Source organism: Ictalurus furcatus, chromosome 18 (assembly GCF_023375685.1).
Source record: "Ictalurus furcatus strain D&B chromosome 18, Billie_1.0, whole genome shotgun sequence".
NCBI lineage: Eukaryota > Metazoa > Chordata > Actinopteri > Siluriformes > Ictaluridae > Ictalurus > Ictalurus furcatus.
Window position 1 is genome coordinate 16516911 of NC_071272.1, and position 23719 is coordinate 16540629.

General features: G+C 41.8%; 1 protein-coding gene across 6 annotated transcripts in view; it reads right to left on the bottom strand.

Moving 5' to 3' along the window:
• Positions 1-23719, bottom strand: part of cadm1a (cell adhesion molecule 1a) — a 346601-nt gene that overhangs the window by 62052 nt on the left and 260830 nt on the right. For 5 of the 6 annotated variants that reach the window (XM_053648179.1, XM_053648178.1, XM_053648177.1 and 2 more), the window contains exons 2-3: positions 23551-23568; positions 9456-9602 (exon numbers count right to left, since the gene is read on the bottom strand). In XM_053648179.1, the coding sequence (XP_053504154.1) occupies positions 9456-9602; positions 23551-23568 (165 nt within the window). The remainder of the gene's footprint in view (positions 1-9455; positions 9603-23550; positions 23569-23719) is intronic. The other variant, XM_053648174.1, reaches the window with a different exon arrangement.

Below are 23719 nucleotides of genomic sequence, written 5' to 3' on the forward strand. Positions count from 1 at the left end.
AACTTATGGTTCTTAAACTCTTTGCACCCACGGGACTTTTTTTAGGAGTGAACAAAAAACCCTCAGCAGACACCCCTTATGATCACAGCACAAATTAATTATGCATATTGGGCAAATATGTACTAGTGGATTTATTTACTGGAGTCATGACAGCTTTTTGTTCCTGAACTTTCCGCCCACAGTTGCACCGCATTAAAATGTAAATGCAAAACCTTCTGCATCGCATAAACACTGCTTTTTTGTTTTTGTTTTTTAAGTAACATTGTAGGTAGACTTGAGTTGAAGTTGTTTACACTTTTTTTTTTTAGGATACTGAGCATCTGATTAAAGCCATTTAATTAAAGTGACCAATCAGGCTTAATACTAAGAATTAAATAACAACTATAACAACACTGAGAGTCACTGAAAAAAAACAGCAACAAGAATAATAACAACAATTACTAGTTTAAAAGCAGGGGCCTGTACCATGAAGGTAACTGAGGGTTACGGGATTAGTTTCGAGTTGACAAAACCAAACCAATCCAATCTGGCTTTATTGGTAATCCTGACAGTATTCCGTTTTTTATTTTATTTATTTATTTATTTATTACAAAATGTTCCTGTAATTTGATTACTTTGTTTTATGACGTTACCGGTTACCAGTTTTTGTATCCTGATTATGTAACGCCGTTCCATGTAGTCCGTTACTCCCCAAGCCTGCCTGCCAAAGGACAGTAGATTAGACCGTGTTCAAATATCTCTAGTTCCTGCAATCCATATGCCATTTTAGGGCTTCCAAAGGGAAAGGGAACAACCTTTTTTTTTTTTTTTTTAAACATTGTTAAAAAACTAAATATTTGAATGTACCCTCAGGGTGAAGAAGCTGAAATGTGGCTCACTTCTTAAAAAGTCCCGCTTACCTTCTGACCCAGCAACAGCACTGTGTGACTACAGGTGTCTATGTGTTACTGATTATCAAACATACTAGACACTTCCTCGCTCAGGCAATTTAGCAGAAGCAACCTTGTTTCTCCCTCAAGGAGGAAGTTAGGAAGTCTAGTGAGAGGCACATGCTGATCCCAACTTTGTGGTCTTCAAATCGAGTTCAGGGCCTCTCTCGTAATTATGCAGCGTCAGGGGAAAAAAAACAAAAAAATAACCAACACCTTTTCGGTGTTCCTCTCCCCCAAAAATAATGAGGAGTCCATTAGTCTTGCTTTCACGCTGAACATGATAGAGAAAAGTGCAGGGCGAGTGAGTGAGAGAGAGAGAGACAGAGAGAACAAGACAGACAGAGAGAGAGAGAGAGAGAGAGAGATAAAAGCACGCCCCCCACTGACAGATAAATTCCTGCAGAAATTTATGACAATGAGAGATGTTCTCGAAAGCACTGGCTAAGTTCAAAGAGGCTGGTGAAAAGAGGAGGGTGAACATATATATATTTTATATATATATGAATGTATCCGGAGGAAATAAATAAAGAAATAATCAGTCATCGTTAGAGCTTTTTGAGCCAATGGGTTCCTGCAAACGACCGCTGATAGAGCAAAGTGTTGATTGTCCCGGGCACCAGCTGGTTAACCATGCTCTTTAAATTTTATAGCCCAAGAGAGGAAAAAATCCAAAGTGCTACTAGGGCTATTCAGGCAGTGGAAAAAGGAAGAGGTCTTTATCATTGCTTGAGTGTGACTGGCCTTTTTTTTTTTTTTTTTTTTTTGCACTTTTTCCTGCCGATCCTCTCTTCCAAGCATGATCCCCCACACACTCTCCCTGCAGTTGTTCAGCCATCCAGAGCGCGTGCAGCTGGATTAACCAGCCTCTTTGTCTGTATTTCTCTCTCTTCCCACAGTTGTCAGTCTTCCTTTTCTCCCATGGCCCGTAGCCTCGACATGTGGAGTCGGCGCTGGCGGAGAAAATGTCTTTCTCACCTTTGATCGTGTCTTCGGGCTGGGGTGATCTTCAAACGAATACACAAATAAATAAAACATCTCGGGTATGTAACTTTATATGTGCGCACTCTCAGGTGAATGAGAATGTCAGGGTGTAAAGCACAGGAAAGCAAAGGCCTTCTTGCGCTACAGACTGCCTGAGCGCTCGCTCCTTTCCCTCCACCCCATGTGGCGCGTCTTTTATGTGCTATTAGAATAATGTGGGACTAATTAGAGTGGCCGACTTGAAAGCTGGAATCTGGCTGTCAGAGGGAGGGCAGGGAGGCGCTAATGATTTAATTTAATTTATTGATTGGGAAACGTGCGGGGGGATTAAAGCAAACTGATAAGGGGCAAGCGGCCAATGCAGTTTGTAATCTATGGTGATGGAGCGTCAGGTGGAGAGACAGCAATAATTAGAGCATTATGAAAGCATGAATAACTGCAGTGTCAGCTCTAATGGGGACAGGATACGAGGCTCTGGGAGAGCACCAAGGTCAGTGTTAAGAGGCTGCGGGGTTTAGGAGTCGGGTATGATCCTGGAGATGGACCTCTCTCTACAGAAGAGCATAGGAAAACCATAAAACAAAGAAACAAAAGAAATAATCCATCCATCAGTTTATTTTTCCATACCGCTTATTCTTCACAGGGTTGCGGGAAGCCTGGAGCCTATCCCAGGGAACTCAGGGAACGAGGCGGGGGGATACCCTGGACGGGGTGCCAACCCATCGCAGGGCACATTCTCAGACACGTTCATACACTACAGACAATTTGGAAATGCCAATCAGCCTACAAGGCATGTGTTTGGACTGGGAGAGGAAACCGGAGTACCTAGAGGAAACCTCCAAAGCATGGGGAGAACATGCAAACACTGTGCACGCAGGGCAGAGGTGGGATTCAAGCCCCCAACCCCAGAGGTGCGAGGCAAATGTTCTAACCACTATGGCCCCATTCCCCCCAAACAAATAATAATAATAATAATAAGAAGAAGAAGAAGAAGAAGACAAAGGAAAGAATGGGCAGACTGCAGTTCATAATTAAAATGCTACAGAGGATGTGGATCTTTGGATGTCTGACAAATGTTAAAGGAATAGCTGGGCCAAAAATTTAATTTACACAATGTTTCATTTACATCAATGCCAATATAAGGCCAATGTTGCTAACAAAGTATGAAAGGCTAAATCCTCGCACATATCGCCTCACAAGACAACGATGGGTTCAGTGCTATAAACTGTACACAAATAATTTGATAAAATAGCGGAGTTACTTGTGCGACAAATGTGATGTAAATTACCTGGCTTCTCATTATATACTACAGTGCTGTTGAGTTCCTGATTGGTTCAGAAGGGGTTGATTAATTTTCTATAATTATACATAGCAGCTCTGACATTGTACTGGCTGTAAATCAAACACCAACGCACTCGTTCTAATACATTATCATTTCTATAGTAACATCTACGTCATTCACAGGGACTTGTATATGTGGATGCTCAAATAATTGAATAATAGATTGATATAAATGTGGTTATATAGCTGTGTAACAGCTATATAAATGTTGTTCTGGTAAAGCTTTCAGTCAGTGTTTTGATGTAAAGCTCTCTTCTCTCCAAGGGATGGACGGCTTTCCGTTTTCTCTGTACTATGACAAACTGCGTTTTTTTTTTTTTTTTTTTTGCCATATATGTAAGAGACAGAGTAAAAAAAGAGAGGCTGGTGAGGGAACAACTGTTTATAGCTGCTGTAATGTAAATGCGAACAGGAACGAACTTGCTGCACAGATGTTCCGCAACATTAAACGTAACTGTAAATGGAAAAAACGTGTGATGTATCATTCTTGAATACATTTTTCAAAACTGATTAGAAATGATACACATTAGTTAATTGCTGTGGTATAAGACAGAATGCTGTTATTGGAAAATAATCAACTTCTGGGTGGTAAAGATACTCCACTTTGCTTTTCACCACTTTGTTGATTATTTTCCTATTACAACACGCCCTGTTGTGTTTAATCATTTATAAGCAACACCACCCTGGTTCTTAGGGTATACAGTATTTTGACAGGTTTGGCTTTGTGAGCTATTTTACTAGCAATTAGCTAGCTGGATAAGTTATCTAATGTTAACGATATCAGCTTGTTTAGGATGACAGGAGGACATAGGAGTGTTTCCAAATATTCTCAGGAGTTTTTATGACTCTACAGTGTATATTCGCAGATTCTGAGTATACATAAAACATCATATGAAACAATGTGCTATCTAGATAAATAATATTTTTAATGATAAAAAAATGATATGTTCAAAGGTACACTATAGTGCGTGATTATTATGGCATGTAATTTGGACCATGCTAAACTGGTAGACATAAGCTTTCCTTACTTGTTAGCTACATTATTAGCTGCGGTGCAGAGTTAAAACATGCAAACTTCAGACACCAAAAGGGGATTTTTTTGAATGAATCCTTTAAAACTGTTTATACAGAATGAATAATGTGTGCTTTCTAAATTCCACAAAGGTGATTATCCATTCATCCATCCATCCATTTTCTGTACTGCTTATCATGCACAGGGTCATGGGGGAGCCTGGAGCCTATCTCAGGGGACTTGGGGCACAGGGCAAGAGACACCCAGGAGGGGGTGCCAATCCATCACACGGCACAATCGCTCACAGACTCACACAACCATTCACAGACTCTGGATAATTCAGAGATGACAATCAGCCTACACCGTATTTCCGGGAGGAAACTGGAGTACCCGGAGGAAACCTCCGAAGCATGCGGAGAAAATGCAAACTCTGTGCACGCAGGATGGATGTGGGATTTGAGCCCCCAACCCTGGAGGTGTGAGGCAAACGTGCTAACCACTAAAGCCACCAGCCCCCAAAAAAGGTGATAATGACATAAGGAAAAAAAAAGCAAAAGCAAGCAAACAAACAAACAAAAAAAGACCCCCAGAAGTGATCTAAACTATAACAACTATAACAGTACATCTCCCACTGTGAGAATGGCTTTTGATTCTGTAGTCCTGGACTCACACATAGGACATGGTGCTGCTTGCATGATGTCCCAGAATGCCATGGGTGGTGGTCCCCTAGTGATAGGAGGATGGAGGTGAGTGTCACTGCCGTCCAGCTCCCTGCAGGTGTGCTGGAGAATGAAGCCCAGTGTGGCACTGTGTGTCCCACTGAGAGCACACTGAGTCCTCCAGCATTTCTTATTTTTCTCTTTACATTTGCAGGGTTGGTTTTTGTTCTTTATTCCGCAATGATTTGAGTCTTATTCTGACAACAATCTGGGGGAATTGGAACTGACAGGATGACCTACGCTGGCAGGATGTCTGCTGAGGTTTTGATTATGATTAAGCTGAAGAGTGTGAGGTAGCGGCTCAGGATGGCACGGTGCAGCACCCTGCAAACAAACAACAGTGTCTGGGTAAAAGACACGACAAAAGCAAGGACAAACAGCCGGTGTGGAAAGGCCTCGGAGCCGCCGGGCCTTCCCAGCATGGAAAATTTCAGCTAGAGACGCTCAAGCACAACACTGTTTTTCTCCTTGCATGTTAGGAGGTGGGGTTTTCTTTTTTGGTGAACAAGAACGGAGCTGACCCCTCTCCAACTCCTCATTCTCCATGAAAGATCCGAAAGGAAGATAAAATCCATAATTGGCACCACAAGACAGCTAGAGGGTGGAAACAAAGAACGAGAGCTGAAGAAAGACGACGAGAAATTCAGCTGTGATCCAAGAACTCTCCTCAGTCAGGGGGGTGTTGGTGTGTGGAGTACAGTTCTCAAGAGACTTCGAATATCCACAATGGTTAGCTTCTCCCGCTGAGCTATCTCTGAATACCACTGAGGATTTTCATATTCTTTTTTTTATTTTTTTTATTGCAAGTCAGCCCCACCCACTCCTTTGTACTGATTTAATAGAATATGAAATGGCAAACGTGTGCAAAAGACATTATACTGATTTGCAGTTACTCTTTATTCTAAGAGGACAAGTGGACTTGCACAATAAATAAATGCCCCCTACGGTGTACCAGACGCCATTTTCCCCCTTTCATTTGTCATCCATCTGTTTATTGTTACCTGAGAATGTCTAATTAATCAGGATTTCATTCAGGCCATTATTCAATCTTGAGAAGGGAGATACTTGACACCTGTTTTCAGTCATTTGAAACTTGCAGCTAAGATGGTTTCAATTTCTGAAAATGTGAATGAATTGTGAAAAACAAACGATTTTTAAATCATAACGCAAGCAAGAATTATTAATAATAGATTCATCCCAGGAGTTACATATCATAATTGTTGTTCTCTGTTTTGTTTTTGTTTGTTTTTGACTCATGGATCCTTTATCCATCCAAATCACTGATTAGCTCTAAATTCTTTATTTCAGTCTAATCGCTGCTGGTGCAAATCACCCCAAATCTTTTTTCAATATACTTTAAATTGTAACATTCTTCATTGCAAGGCCAATAATAATAATAATAATAATAATAATAATAACTAAGTGGAAAATAATCAGCTTCAAAATAGCTTTTGTTGTTGTTTGCGCTTCTCTGATTGTCCGCCATTAACCTTCCTTAAAAAGGCCCGAAGTCGTTTTCTAAACAAAGCAGCTCCAAACAACCTCAATTTGTATTTCAACCAAAATATTGCCCTTTCCGAGCTAATGCTTTCTCCTTAATTTGCTGTGGTCAATTTGATTATATTTATTCTCCAATCATTTCGATTCATAACATTCCGTAGCCTAAAGACACAAACACACAGCTCGTTTTTGTGTTATCAGAAAGCAAAGGAGTGTGTGCTGATGAAACGGCTAGAAAAAAAATGAAAGAAAGAATAAAGGACTGTTATTTCTTTTTTTCAATCTATCTAGCTGAGGCGAGGCCTGCAACTGAAATGATGCTGGCTGTAAACACAATGGGGAAGAAAGGAATTCCCAGGGAGAGCGAGAGACGAGAGCAAGTTCCTTTGTGAGGAAATAGCCGATGGCTGCTGAGGTGATCTCGTTCACCCACTTCTCTCTCTCAATCTCCCTCACCCCTTCTCTCTGTCTCTCGCCCTTACTTTCACACTGTTCCTCAACCACCTCTCTCTTACTCCCTTCTCTCTCACTTCATTCTCTCACTCTCTCTCATTCTTTCTCTCTCACCCCCTTCTCTCACTGTCTCTCACCCATTCTCTCTCAATGTCTCTCTCCCTTTCTCTCTCACCCCCTTCTCTCTTACTGTCTCTCACCCATTCTCTCTCAATGTCTCTCGCCCTTTCTCTCTCAATGTCTCTCACCCTTTCTCTCTCAATGTCTCTCGCACCTCTTCTCTCTCACTGTCTCTGGCCCTTTCTCTCTCAAAGTCTCTCTCACCCCCTTCTCTCTCACTGTCTCTCACCCATTCTCTCTCAAAGTCTCTCGCCCTTTCTCTCTCACTCCCTTCTCTCTCACTGTCTCTTGCCCTTTCTCTCTCAAAGTCTCTCACCCTTTCTCTCTCACTCCCTTCTCTCTCACTGTCTCTCGCCCTTTCTCTCTCAAAGTCTCTCGCCCTTTCTCGCTCACCCCCTTCTCTCTTACTGTCTCTCACCTATTCTTTCTTAATGTCTCTCGCCCTTTCTCTCTCAATGTCTCTCACCCTTTCTCTTCAATGTCTCTCTCACCGTCTCTCTCCCCCTTTCTCTCTCAAAGTCTCTCTCACCCCCTTCTCTCAAAGTCTCTCGCCCTTTCTCTCTCACTCCCTTCTCTCTCACTGTCTCTTGCCCGTTCTCTCTCAAAGTCTCTCACCCTTTCTCTCTCACCCCCTTCTCTCTTACTGTCTCTCACCTATTCTCTCTTAATGTCTCTCACCCTTTCTCTCTTACTGTCTCTCTCCCTCTCTCTCCCTTTTCTCTCTCACTGTCTCTCGCCCTTTCTCTCTCACTCCCTTATCCCTAACTGCCTCTCACCCATTGTCTCTCACCTCACTCTCATTGTCTCTCACGACTTTTCTCTCACCTCTCTCATTGTCTTTCACCCTTTCTCTCTCACCAACTTTCCTCACTTCATTCTCTGACCTCTTCTCTCTCACCGTCTCTTGCCCATTCTCTCCCTTAATGTTACATGTCTGCTTATCCCCTGCCCCGATCTCATACTCTCATCCCTTCTCCTTCTCTCTCTCCTGATCTCTTCTCTCTCACCCCCTCTCATACTCTCATCCCTTCTCCTTCTCTCTCCTCTCTCACCCCCTCTCATGCTCTCATCCCTTCTCTTTCTCTTTCCCCAATCCCTTCTCTCTCACACTCTCTCACCCGGTCTCATACTTTCAACCCTTCACTCTCTCTTGACCCCTTCTTTCTCACACTCCCTTTCCCTGTTTTCCCACTCTCCCGTGACCCCTTCCCTCTCACTGTCCCATTTTTCTCTTACTCGCTCAACCCTTCTCCCTCACTTCCCAGTCATTCTCTCACCCCCATTCTCTCACACTCCCTTGCCCTCTGTTCCCACTCTCCCTCGACCACTTCCCTCTTCCACTCTCCCCTCGACCCCTTCTCTCATTTTTTCGCCCCCTCTCTTGCTCACTTCCCCTTTCTCCCCCACTCTCGCTTTCCTCGGTCTGCTCTTCTTCCGCATCTAATTTGTATTGTTTTCTCAGGTTTAATTCTCCAGGCCTTGGGGAGACGTGCCATTCCTCCTAAATGGCAGCAATCAATTTTGATTACCGGTCACAGCGATTTGGAGAGGAGCCCATCAAACTTTTATTAAGGCGTCGAGCAATAATGACGGCCTTCTCTGCGCTGCACGGCATGGATTCTGAGTTCCTCTAATGATTCGAAGCCCGGAGACGAACTGACAGCTGAACAGACGTGTGATCCACATGAAGAATTTACAGAGTGAGGGTGTGATTATTAGCCTCTCCTTCTTCTCCTCTCTCACAGACCGAGCTGGAATGTGGGTACAATGACTCAGTCTGGCACCACCTCCACGAGCGGGGAGGGATCATTACGTGCGTTTAAAAAAAGAAATGAGCAGATCTCGTTGAAAAAAAAAAGAAGAAGAAGTAAGAAAAAGAAGCACGGGCTGCACTTATGCGACTGTAGACTGGAAGCATTCATCCATGTGAGGATGAGAAGAGAGAAGTAAGCATTATCCTCAAGAAAAAAAAAGGGAAAATAAAAAAAACATTGTAGAGTGAATGTCTGATTGAGCCTGACTGAACTTGAATGGATTTCGTGCTACTTTAATATGCTTCTTATTTCAACTCTTTGAAAGAAACCATCGCCGAGGCTCATGTGGGGTAATTTTGCCTCTGAGGAAAAAGAGATGGCGTGCCAGCCTCGGCTCTGATGAAACAAGTGCAGCTGTGCTGAGTGCTGGAGAGTTCTGAGCCAGATCATGGCAGATCAAGGCGGGCCACGGAAAACAACGTGCCCTTGGCACACAGCTGTGACGCTCTATCAGCTGCCCTCGAAAAACATACTGAATTAGTCTGATGCTCTCAGAACCCTTCTAGTAGAAATGAAGCCCATCTCTTACACTAGAAAAAGTGTGTGTATTTGGTATGACTGAGAGAGTGTCCACAATACTTACGTCTGACATCTCTGAAGTAGATGGTCTGTCTGTTGGGGTTCAGGAGCTGGATGACGGAGTCGTCGTTATTTTTGACTCGACAGCTGATAGTGGCCGTTTCCCCCTCCACCACGGAGATGTTGTCTGTCACCAGGTTCTGGCTTTGGACTGAGGACAAAGAAGAAAGACAGAAGAGAGAAACCGAGATGGCATTTGTGTTAGAGCCATTTCCTTCACGCAGAGATAAAAACCCAAGAGTGGCCAAAACCCTACAATCTAACACTTACAGGAGTGCATGATGAGGAGTGAGTGACAAAATGCACCTGGGGCGAGTGTGAATACTCAACAGAGTGTGAAAGTGGGTTTTTGTTTCCCTCGCCTCCCTGTGTGGCGTTTCAGAAGCCGGTCTGTGTCCGTGATACACACGCCTGCGCTGAATCGCAGCTCACCAGCTTGTCTCAGTGCTGGTCACTGGACGCTGGTCGGTCATGGCCTGTGGGCTTTATTTTATCTAAGGACATATAGAGCATGTCCTCAACCCAGCGCTCTGTAAACGAACGATTCGTCTAAGAAATAAAATATACACAACTTCCCACACTTGACCCAAAATATAATCGATCAGCCAAGGGATCTTTGGTGGCTTTGGTTTTCTTCTTTAGTATTGTACTGGAGCTATGGGGAAGCTTTCAGTATAGCTACCAGTTTCATATGCTTGGAACTGGCAGACACTCTCCTCTCAACATGTTGAGCTGTTTAGTGTCTAAAACAAAACTGCTCTTGTGGATTCTAACATCTATAAAAATTAACAAACGAGTAAGTCCACTTAGTGTCAGGTTACATCACACCACCCTGTTGTTGATTTCTGTCTTATCTCACTTGGACACGCCCAAATGTTTTATCCATCCATCCATCCATCCATCCATGTTCCTTACAGCTTGTCCTGCACAAGTTCATATGGAGCCTGGAGCATCCAAGGGCACTTGGGGCACAAGGCAGGGGACACCATGGACAGGGTGCCAACCCATCACAGGGCACAATCCAACACCCATTCACACACTACAGACAATTTAGAGCCTACAACGCATGTCTTTAGACTGGCGGAGGAAGCCGTAGAACATGGCGGAAACCCCCAAAGCACGAGGAGAACAGGCAAAGTCTGTGCACACAGGGAGGAGGTGGGATTCGAGCCCTCAACCCAGGAAGTGCAAGGCAAGCATGATAACCATTAAGCCCCCCCCCCCCACCCCCAAGTGTTTTATTCCTTACTTATTCTGCTATCTTGTGTACAGATGGTGTTACTGAGCCAGGTGATGTCTTTTGAGGAATCCGTGTGATGACTGAGACATGCAGCTTGCAAAAAGTTAAACCAGTATAGTTTAACCACTGAAGAAGGAAAGCACAAATATCATGGCTTATCAACTACATTTGGGTTAAGGAGAAAACCATGAATTAATAATCTAATGAATGAATAACCTAATCAGGTCTCAGCATGAGTCTAATATTGGACATTGGCATCGCATACCCGCAAAGAGAGACTTCCCTCAGTTTAAGTCACCAAACAAACACAGACACGGTGAATGCTATATTTAGCATCACTCCCTCCCCAGTACAAATGAGAAAACATGAATGGGCAAGTGACAGAGCTAAATAATTATGCAACCAAAGAAAGGGGGGGGGGGGCAACAAGGTGGCATGCTTCAGATGGCAGGCTCCTCTAAAGAGCGCTGTCAGTTTAAGTAGAGGAGAAGAAGGCAATCGGATCCTCTGATGGCGCCCGATAAGGACAGACAGTTTAACAAAACTGATTTCAATCAGGCTGCCAGGAGTGGAAAGTGAAAACAGAGCAAACAAATGAACCTCGAGAGAGTGAGCGACAGACAAAGAGAGAGAGAGAGAGAGAGAGATCCTTAAGACTTGTCAAAAGAAGAAGGGGCTATGAGGAGAGAGGTGGTACATTGGAAATGCAAATATGGCCCATGTTTATCGGCGAGGTTACAGATGAAGGTTAACACGCAGCGGGCCACTGCGGTTGTCATGGTGACGGTGTTAAACGGAGGCCACTGCGTGATGGTTCGCTACTGAGCACCAAATGACAGAAGATGTAGTGTACAGTAAACACAGTAAGAATCATGGAATTCAAGTATTTCATGCGGCTACTGAGGTCTAATCATGTACGCTGGCTGTATGTCCCAGTTATTATACGTTTGACATCAAGCTTACTATAAAACATAGCCAGTAACCATTAAGGCAGAAAAAAAAGGAATGAATGGAAGGAAGGAAGAAAGGAATAGAGGAAGGAAGGAGGGAAGTGAGCAAAGGGGAGAGAAAGGGAGGAAGAGAAGAATGAATGAACGAATGAAGGAAGGAAGGACAGGAGAGAAGAGAAGACAAGGGATGAGAAGTGGAAAGAAGAAGGAAAGAAGAGAGTGGGAAAGAAGGAAAGAAGGAAGGTGTGAATTAAGAGAGGGCAATAAAGAAAGAATGGTGGAGGAAGGAAGGAAGGAATGAGGGAGTAAGGAAAAAAGAAAGAGAGGGAGGAAAGAAGGGAGTGGTGGGGAAGAAGGAAGGGAAGAAGGAATGTAGGACGGGACAGAGGGAGGGAAGAAGAAAGGAAAGGGGGAAGTGGAAGAAAGGAATGGGGGAGTAAGGAAAGAAGAAAGAGAGGGAGGAAAGAAGGAAGGGAGTGATGGGAAAAGAAGAAATTAAGGAATCAAGGAATGAAGGAAAGCAGAGAGGAAGGAATTGAGGAAAGAAGGAAGGGAGTGATGGGAAAAGGAAATGAGGGAGGAATGTAGGAAGAGACAGAGGGAGAGAAAAAGACAGGAAAGGGGGAAACGGAAGAAAGGAATGGTGGAGTAAGGAAAGAAGAAAGAGAGGGAGGAAAGAAGGAAGGGAGTGATGGAAAAGAAGGAAGGAAGGAATGAAGGAAAGGAAAGGTGAGAGGAAGGAGAGAGGACGGAATTGAGGAAAGAAGGAAGGGAGTGATGGGGAAGAAGGAAGGGAGGAAGGAATGTAAGAAGGGACAGAGGGAGGGAAGAAGAAAGGGAAGGGGGAAAGGGAAGAAAGGAACGGATAACAGTTTTCCTAGATGAGAGCCACTTAACATTATAGCATTACTGCATGCTGAGGCCTTGTTCATGTTTTAAAGCTTACAGTAAATCCCATCACTGTGTGTGACATCACTGGTCTGATGAAGACGGGTGAGACAGAATTACACTACTTCTTGGCCTCAAGTACAAACTGCTTAAGGAAACAACAGACGCCAATTATGTGTGGAGTACAGTTGGGGTATGGGTAGAATAGTTTATTGAACTTTTTGACAAATTATTATATTAATAAAGAAAGAAATGACAGATTATGCAAGGAATGAAACACTTGGGGGTGTGGTGTTAAAGGAAAATATCCAACGAGGGGGTGGTGTGATGCGGCCCGATGCGCTAGTGAAACCCGACAAGGGTCCATTTATAACCGCCGAGTTTGTAGCGAGATGTCGCTTGGCTCTGTTGAAAAGTGATAAACACATGCAAATGCTCCGGAGACTCCATATGCCTTCCAAAAAAAAAACAAAAAAAAAAAAAAACACGTGTGGCAGAACTTGCCGCGCAATGTAGGTTAACTACTCATACCCTGCACAGCATGTTACACCTGCAGCATCAGGAACACTTCAAGCCTCGATATGATATCAGCAGAGACAGGAAGCACCAGCGTACACACCAGAGTCAGACTCTAATGACCCTCTGGCGTGTGCTCTATTTCTCAGGTAGTGGCTATGGATGTGAGTGCGCGTTCTCATTCAGTAGGCGTAACACGCACTGCTTTGGCGCTGAGATGAGTAGTCTTAGGAAATTGCCTTTAATATACGACGTGCGAAGTAAATCTTGTGCATGGATCACGGCGAATAAAAGAAAGGATTAAACTTGATTAGCCTTGAGATTATTATTGATTATTGGCACGCAGCTTGGCTTAATTAAGATAATTGTTTGTGTCACCGCCTCTGAAATAGATGAACTGGTGATTAATTCCAATTCAAACAAAACCTTCATTAGCCTTATTGCCTCGGCGAAGGCCGTCAGAAAGAGAGCCTCTGTGAAATTAGCTTGCAGCTCGTGCGCCGACGAGCAACAAGGCATTGCGGAAACTCTGAAGAAGCGTGCGCTTCATATTTGCATAACTTGTTCAAACAGATCTGTGACATTATCTTTCTATTTAATTACCGGCATTCAAAAGCAGTAGCACAGAACACTGATCATTTTAGCCTAGATTAAAGCTGTCAGAGCAGGCTGCTGCGCTCGGAGCCGGCCACGACACGCCATTTATATCACTGCGAGCCTACCGCCACCCGCGCTGCCTCATACATCAAGCTGGAGAAAACATCCTAGCAAGAATGTGTGTGTCTCTGTGTGTGTGCGTCCATGTATATTTGTGTGCGCGTGTGTGTGTGTGTGAGTGTCATGCCCGGTGTGCTGATGTCACAGCAAACCGCTGTGCTGACAAGGTCAAAGCGGACTACTGTCCTCCTCTATAAGCAGTATCACCTCTCTTCCTGGCAGGCGAAGAGAAAAGAGGAGCGTTGTCAAATAAGAATGTGAATGATGGCAGATGATAGAAGTGAAAAACGCACGCACACACGCACACACACACACACACACACACAGACACACAGTGACACACAAACATTACTGCAGATGGCTGTGTATGTGTGTATGTCTGTGATATCCATCGCAATTCCCAGGCTCTGGCCCTGTCTCGCTCACATTAAAGTGTGGCTGATGGAAGGAGCCTGGAGTGGAACCAGGTTTTGGTGGATAATGGGCTCTGTCACACAGATCTGTACTTTTATACTAGCCGTTTTGTTGGCATGAAGCTATTATTTCATATTTAGGATTGGGTGAATGCACGTGTGGAAGCAGGTTTGGCTTATAGAGTATCAATATTCACCAGTTTTACCAGGCTATCCTGTGGAATTGGGTGCTTTTGGATAATATTTTTGCCCATGGGATTCAATGTTTGGTGTTTCTGTCCATCCACCCATCCATTCATATATCCATCCATCCTTCCACCCATCCATCCACCCATCCATTCATATATCCATCCACCCATCCATCCATCCATATATCCATCCATCCTTCCACCCACCCATCCACCCATCCATTCATATATCCATCCACCCATCCATTCACATATCCATCCACCCATCCATCCATATATCCATCCATCCATCCACCCATCCATCCATCCAGCCATCCATCCATCCATATATCCATCCATCCATCCATCTTCAGCAACTGCTTTATATTGGTGTATCCTGAGACTAACCCCGCATGATGTGGGAATTGGTCTAGTGTACCAACTCTGGTTGGTACACTAGACTCAGGGCACTCTGCACACACACATGCAACTACAGGTATGTTTTGGGACAGTGGGAGGAGACTGGCGAATCTGGAAGAATCATCCATCCATTTTCCATCGTACACAGGGTTGTGGGGGAGCCTGGAACCTATCCCAGGGAACTCGGGGCACAAGGCACGGGGCAGCCTGGACGGAATGCCAACCCATCACAAGGCACAATCGCTCACACACTAACACAACACAGACAATTTAGAAATGCCAATCAGCCTACAACGCATGTCTTTGGACTGGGGAGGAAACCAGAGTACCCAGAGGAATCCCCCAATACACAGGGTGAACATGCAAACTCTGTGCAAACAGGGCAGAGGCAGGATTCGATCTCCTAAACCCCAGAGGTGCAAGGAAAACATGCTAACCACTAAACCCGGTAGAAAACAACTTATAGAAAATCTATAAACTCCAGAAAATTTCATTTCACTTATCTATGACTGCATGTTTTTCTTTATTAAATAACAACATGTTTGACTCTATTTATAATAAGAATTAGATTATGTGGAGCACCCACTGTGAATGAGTTGTTACTATAGAAACGATAACGTATCAGATCCAGTGCATTAACGTAAACCTGTGATTTGAATTACAGTCGGAACTACTGTCAGAACCGCTGTTACAGAAAATGTATACGAACTTATACAGAGCTGTGGTTAAAAATACATGTATGAGAAACACTGCCCACCCTTTTGGGTGAACAGCGGGTCAGCAAAGCGGGAGTGCTAATGCCACTGTCATCGTCCATCTGTGTGCCAAATGCCATCCCAGTACTCACTTCACCAGAAATAACTCTCTTAAGAAAGTGTTTCCTAGGAAGCTGCTCCTTGATGCTTTAATCCAAACAGAATTTTAGATCAGGTCCAATTAAATATGATCTTTTAAAATTGGCCAAGTTGCATTATATATATATATATATATATATATATATATATATATATATATATATATATATATATATATATAAAAACCTAAAACTAGATTATTCTTATTGCAGTTGCCTTTGTAAAATCCCTGAACGATTAATGCAATTATCATGAAATCATTCAAATTCCTAATTAGTACTGTTAAATGAAAAGGTCAACAAAACCATGTATCTTTAATAATTTTAAAAATGCAATATTCAATTACAAACGGGAAAACAAATATTCGCTTTTACATGAATTGCCATGCTCTTTAAAGAAGTCTCATCATCTGTTTTTCATGAATGGAATTAATGATGTTTATAGCAGTGTGCAGTAATTGAATAGGTATTACAAGAGCAACATTAACAATATTTACAAAACAAAGCTGCTTAAAACTGCAGTCGGGAATATATATTAGATATTATTAGTGATGACGTCGGGAGAGTTTTGTGCCTTTTTGTGCCTAATTAGGAACGGTGCGTTTCCGTAGCTGCAGACTGTGCTACAGATTTTGTTGTTGTTGTTTTATTTAACTTGTCTCCTACACCACCTGATGGAACAAGAGGAATCCCTGAAAGCCTGAAGTGTACAAGCTGCTTTACTGAAGTGCAAGCTACAAATTAATTTACAGGTTATACTGATCTCATAGACATTTTTAATGCGTGTGGTATAACTGTTCAGACGAGCAGAGTTATTTACATCAAGCCTGAACCTGCGAAAGAATCCATCTGCATTAGCGCCTTCTGAAAGAAAGTAAGTAAAATACAACTGTCATCTTCACAATGTGGTGGGCTAACATTGTTCATAAATAATTGCCTATATATATATATATATATATATATATATATATATATATATATATATATATATATATATATATATATATATATATATACATATATATTCAGGAAAAATGTCTCCTCACATTCAAATTTCTTAACGTGTAAATATTTGTATTAACATAACAAGATTCAACAGCTGAGACATAAACTGAAGAAGTTTCACAGACATCTGATGAACAGAAATGGAATAATGAGTCCCTGAACAAAGGGGGGGTCAATATTAAAACTAACAGTCAGTATCTGGTGGCCAGCAGCTGCTTTAAGTACTACAGTGCATCTCATCCTCATGGACTGCAACAGATTTGTCAGTTCTTGCTGTGAGATGTTACTCCACTCTTCCACCAAGGCATTTGTAAGTTCTCGATCACGTCTGGGGGGACAGATGTTTACATGTAATTTTCCACTGCAAGGACGATCAGCTGTCCTTCCTGTCTCCCTGTAGCACTGTCTTAGGTGGCTTACATTACGGACATTGCAGTTTATTGCTCTGGCCACATCTGCAGTCCTCATGCCTCCCTGTAGCAGGACTATGGCATGTTCACGCAGGTGAGCAGGCACCCTAGGCATCTTTCTTCTGGTGTTTTTCAGAGTCAGTAGAAAGGACTCTTTAGTGTCCTACATTTGGATTTTACAAAATTATCTTTAAAATACAGTCTCCTGAAAAAGGGACATTTCTTTATTTGCTGAGTATATATATTTTACTATAAATATTATTACTTTAACTGTAACAAGAATGTCATAACAATCTGTGATTTTATTATCTTTGCTTCATAGTTATTCATACAAATCTATCAAATAAATAATAATTTTAAAAAAAACGCATCAGAATCCAGTTAATCAAATGATGTCAGTGGACAACCGTGTCGATGAATGAAACATTTTCAAAAATGTTTCCAGAACAAATAAAAATTTTTAAAGACAAAAGGAGTCAAATTTGTGTGGTAAGTTTTGGTATTAAATAGGCAACAATTGAATCCAAGAACACAGAAAGCCTTTCGGGATTCCTTTAACTGTAACTGCTAAAATTACAGCCCCTCCATGATTTCACGATATTGCGATAGCAGAAATTAAAGGAAAATCAAGCAAATTCCACAATATTCTGAGGAGCTTGCAATTTTTTCAAAATTACCGCAGATTTTCCACAGATTTGGGCCAAGACGCATCGTGTGACAGCATCACGACACGCATTCAACCAAAGCCCTCTTCAATTCACGTGTGTTGAACATGAATACAGCTAAAATGTCTCATTTACCAACAAACATCACTGCGAAAGACAGTGCAAAACAATTTCGTGCAACTGAAATTTCAATTCAAGTAGTTTTCCACACAAAAAAACAGCAACTGTAAATTATGTTGCAAATTTTGAAAAAAAAAAAAAAAAACGCAGCAAAATCGAGCATTTTGGGCCGCAACGGTCACAAAAAAAAAAACCTCAGCGAAATCCTGTACAGACTGAAATGAAATAAAAATCATTTATAGATAAACAGATAAAGAATGTTTCAAATGGAATATCTTGAGTAGTTTGTATGTCATATTATTCCTCTTCTTCAACATATGGCTTTGTTTGCTATATAACATCACGGCTTTAATGTGTTTATTATTAGGCTTAGATTATGTTGATTTTCTACCAAACGAGTCCCTGTGAACAAACTGTTATAGGAACGATAATGCATTTAATATTAAAAACAAGTTGTCCAAAATTAATCAACATGTTGCGTTTGAAGAATTCAACCACGTTGTTCTATATTTATTGTAATTAACACATTCTCTGTAAAAAAAAATAATAATAATAATTATATATAACTTTGTTTTTGTACAGTTCAACAGAAGTTTCTATATTAATAAAAAATCCAAAAGCAGCATCAGAGACAAATTTGCTTCCATGTGTTACCCCCCCCCCCCTCCCCCCATACTACTGTTCAGTGTGAGCACACTAGGCAGCTATGTACAGTTAAACATTTTCTAGAATAGCACATATGTATTGCAATTTCAAACACAGTGCTGGATAAATAAAAGATGCCATGCTGTGAGAAGGAAAAATAGAATAAGGACGAGATAAAGAAAGAAGAAAAGGGAAGGCAGGAAAGAAAAGTGAGGAGGGAAAAGATTCATAAACAAGCAGGTATGGCAGCAAAACAAATTGCTGCTGGAGCCAGAAAACCAGGGGAAGAAGGATAGAGTGCAGCAGAACGGAAGAAGACCTTTTCCGCCCTCTCCATCTCTCCTCCTGCATCACCATACCTACTCTCAGTGGGAGAGGGCACACAAAGGACCTCCAGCAGCTGTCCATCTCCTCAGGTCTCAATCTGCATTGCTTTCTAACTAAACAAACTGTCTGGTGGAGAGATTGGCCCAGGCGGAGCTTAGTTTATCCTGCAGCATCTCTCCCCGCGGCTCCTGATCTAGTTGGTGTTTGAGCACACTCTGAACCGGCCTTCGTATATCGACCGTCACACCTCACACACACACACACACTTAGATGACAGCAAAGGCAAGAAGGAGTAAGAAAGCCATCCTTGTGACAGAGGCACATCCTTGAGGTCAGTGGAGAGCAGGCTGAAGCTGTCCAACGATACAAATTTCCTGACAAGCTTCTGGCATTAGTATATTAGAGTTCGCCTTTAAATTAGCCCCTTCTTTGTTCCTTCTCTAGTAACTCTCTCATCTAGCAAATCAAAAGCCTTCCCCTCCTCCTTTACTGAAATATGCTCAGAGGTGAAAAGAACGCAGATCTCCCCGTCACACGAAGCAAATGTTGTTTGACTGCAGCGGAGCACTAACGTGCTTAGCTAACGCTCCTTTCCCGGGAGCCTTTTACTGTAATTTTACAGGAGCCGACGCTAATACCGTAACGCTGGCCCCATCAGCGCTGCTGCTGCGGAATAAGGAAAAAGTGAGAGAGAGAGAGAGAGAGAGAGAGAGAGAGAAAGAAAAAAAAACAGAGCGAAAGTGCCCTGGATAAACCAAAGCAAAAGGGCTGTGAAGTACTCGAGTCCTAAACAAGGGCTGGGTCTCATCCAACTCCCTAACACAGAGTCTTGCTCAGCTCAATCTTAATTTATATACCTATAAATAACTTGACTGCGATTAATAATTGGATTGAAAGGTATTTAAAAAAAAGGCAAACACACCAGGAAGCCTGCCAAGTGCTGTTTGATGTGTGTGAGAGTTTGTTTCTCCTCTGTCTCAGCATGTTTGTGCTGATTGCCTGGGTATGGAAGGGTATTAATGGCGGAGGTCTGGAGCAGTGTGGCGCCGGGCATAAAATATACCAGCTTAATCACTGCTGGCTTTTCTGCTCCTGCTTTTAATACTGCCGGCATTGCAAGAGTGCATCTATTCCTTTGTCGGTCTCGAGAAGTGATAGGCGGAGATCAGGACAAGGTTAAATAATAATAACCTTGCTTGTTGATTGTGCACAGGCTTATATATGTGCTTATCTGACAGTCCTCACATTCGCTTACCTAATGTACTTAAGGGAAATGTCACATAATGTGTAATACAGAGAACACATTAGAGAACTCTTACAGTGCATTTCCAACAGATGCTAACCAATCCACGATGTCACATAGCATAATCTTGTCCTCAGATACGTATGACGGTCTGGGAAATCACTGAATTCTAGCATGTAATGAAGATTAAATGAATGATCAGGTTTTGGCACTAACATACTGCGTCTACGTCTCACACTAATTTCACGGGAAGGACATGATTTGAAACTTAGCTTTACATGAACCCACTTCCTCCTCAAGGTTTCAGCTTGGATGGGCCAAAAGCTCATCGTATGGAGCTGCCACCCAATCAGCTAACTTGCTTAGTAGTCTATTCTCATTATATAAAGTCGCCCAGTTACACGAGATGTTCCATAAGCAAAAGAAAAATGATGCACACTCTTGACATTCAGAAAGGCTACATCAGCAAGAACAGGTCTTCAGGCTAAAAGCACACTTGGTATTCACAGTCCTTTCGGGATTACTTCTGTTTAACGTATGCTTTGTGTATGGCCTTCACATCTATTCATTAACCATTTCAGACCAGACATTTTGTTGTAGGTTGAAAAATCGTCTTGTTTTATTGTATTACTTGACCATTTAAAACCACAAGCTGGTGGTGAAAATGAAAGGGAGAAAAAGGTATTATAAATTCTATAAAAAGAAGTGTATATGTAACAAAAACAAAAAGGACAAAAAAAGCAAATTCCATAATTGTTGTTATTCATTAGAAACATATTGTTGAAGAATGACGTTTCCATCAAAATCTTTTACATTGTCAGTAATTATCATGTAAGCTGAAAGAGAGAGTATTTGAGAGGTAAAGTGAAAATAAATCTAACTAGCACAGCAGTGTGCACCGCTGCTTAGCCAGAAAGAAATAGTTGTTTGGTTTAGTTCTGGTAATCAGTGGCATGTTCTGTGCTTTTGATATCTGTCGGGTATGATGAAGTCACTCCTAAACATGCTAGGAGTGGCAGCAGAGCGAGAAACGTGACATAGGGCTGCAAGGAACGCTATAATCGGACGATTACTTTTTCACTTAAACGATTAATTAGATTTTTTTAAACCACATTTTCAATATCATTTTTTGTATATTTAAATTAAAATCCACAAGGTTTCATATGAAACCTTTATGAACTTTACATTAACACAACTGTTTGCCCAATATATACATATATATACATATACATTTATATATATATATATATATATATATATATATATATATATATATATATATATATATATACACACACACACACACACACACACATACACACATTATTTTTTCTGGATGCACAAAAAAAGCACTGACAATTAAACAGCAGTCCTAAATTAATAATAGGAAACTCACTTTCACTGCACCTTACGGTTTCTGTTACTCACTATACCTTTAGGCATATTGTTTGACTAATGTTTACTTTGATCGTACCATTTTAATTCAACTTTACAGATCTTACTTGCGCTACCACTGTTAATCATCAATTGTGAATGACGAACAACTGTCCAAACTTTTTGAAACAGTTGCAGCTGGAGAATCACTGGAATCAGTATTTTGAAAAAGTCATCTGCCAGCTTTCAGTTCTTCTACAGATATCAGGCTAACTAGCAAGGGGCAGTTTGTTAGCGTATGCCACTTTCTTCTGTCATTAAAATACTGACTACATCGGAAGAATTAATCTGTCCTGCTGCCTGGTGTGTTGCTTGCTTTATCGATTTGAATAGATCAAGCTCTGTCCGCTGTCTTTGCTGGTAATATGCCGACTGATGGTTTAGATGGGTTTAAATCTTTTGGTGCTAATAGAAACAGCACAGCTAGCATTCAGAAGTGTGTTTTATCAGCTTTAGTCAGGCACTCACAGTAAAAAAAAAGAAGTGAGGAACTGAATCCGGTTGGTAGCATGATGACGTTTTGATATTTTAGTGTAGGTCTTTAAGGGTTAATCAGTAAAGATTATGACAAAGGATTATAGCCAACTGCCTTTAAGACAATCCATTATTGCTAATATTTTGGTATTTCCTTGTTCACTTTATTTGATTGGAGCTTTAGCATTAGAGTGGAGCCTGAACAGTGTTGACTACATACCGGTAGCACGGTATGAGCTTTAATCAGTTTCTTTTTTGACCCCCTCACAAAATTAATGACTGAAGGAAAGGCTCTCAATCCTTTCAAAATTTCATTAACTTTTACTTGCCCCTCATTAAAGTACAAATGATATTACGAGAAATTCACTTAGCTCCCTCTTTCAGGGCCTCGCAGGATGAGAACATTATAGAGACCTTTTAAGACACTGCTTGAAGTCCTACTTTAAAGTCCTTTTCTTTAAAGGACATTTTAAAGAACAGGGTTTGAATAGAGGTAGATTTCCAGTACAGTACAACAAGGTAACCCAGTAGCACTGTGCACTTGAGCAAAGAACTTAAGGCCTCAGCATGCTTCTTGAGGAGACGACGTCTGCGGGGGTTGCATGAAGACAAGTCCGTATTTGAGAGCGTTCAAGCTTGCATACTCGCAGTGGTTTTGTATTGAATATCATTCCAATCCTGTAGGTGGTGCTATTAAAATTTCATGATAATTTCCTTTCATACAGGAAGAATATTGCCTACTGCAACATGCTGACAGTATAAACTAGGTTGAGTTGTTGGAAACAGATAAACAAATGATAAACATGAGGAAGACAAATAACTGCTTGTTTTGTTCCAGATTTACAAAGAGAAAAGGAAAAGACAAATGAGATGCAGGTGGTGGGGTATCAGCATGCTAGTGAAACCTATGCAGTACTTGGAATGAATCGGCTTGAGCATGTCTTGTTTGTAACAAACAAATCACGGGTTTGTTTACGTAGTGTGTTTGTCCATGGAGTTCGCCAAGCTGCCATGTGTGCGACACGGAACATACTGATTACATCTGATTTTAGGCTAGGCTACATTTCCGCATATATACCGAGACCTTTAATCACCTTGTATGAAGCAAACCAAACACATTTTACAGTAGCTGTTATGGTACGTGATCTCATTGACCGCGGACTATACTAAGCATGTTAAATTTGCACATACTTGGCACATAATTCACCTCTTATAAATATCCCAATGGTACCTTTAAATAACAAATGTTAATGTATGCTGTACAAATGAAGAACATTAATGGATGAAACAGCAGGAGGGAATGAGGGCTAAACTTAGACCTGTAAGGTGAGAAACTGAGTTAGAACAGACTGCACATGTGAAAAATGGAGCGAACCAACGAGCAGCTGCACTGCTGGAGGCTTAGGAGGAAGCAACAGAAGAAGAATGAATGAATTATAAACTGAAGAAAGGGTGAGATGGTTTTGGTTATGCCAGGATGCTAGTTGTAAAGACCTGAGGAGGTTTTAGGAAAACGGTGGTTTTAGGAATGGTTCATACATGACACAAGACAGGCAGGACACAAATGGACACACAGACAAAGGAACACGGAGAGGTAAAATGTAGGGCATACCTGGATACTGAGCTGCTCCTGCATCAAACAAAAGGGAAAGGAAAGAGAGAGAGAGAGAGAGAGAGAGAGAGAGAGAAGTGTTAGCAGATCAAGATTCTTATAAAACCCTTGTGCAATTAAACACACTTGAACCAGCACAGCAAAGGTGTCAAAGAGTTATTCATCCATT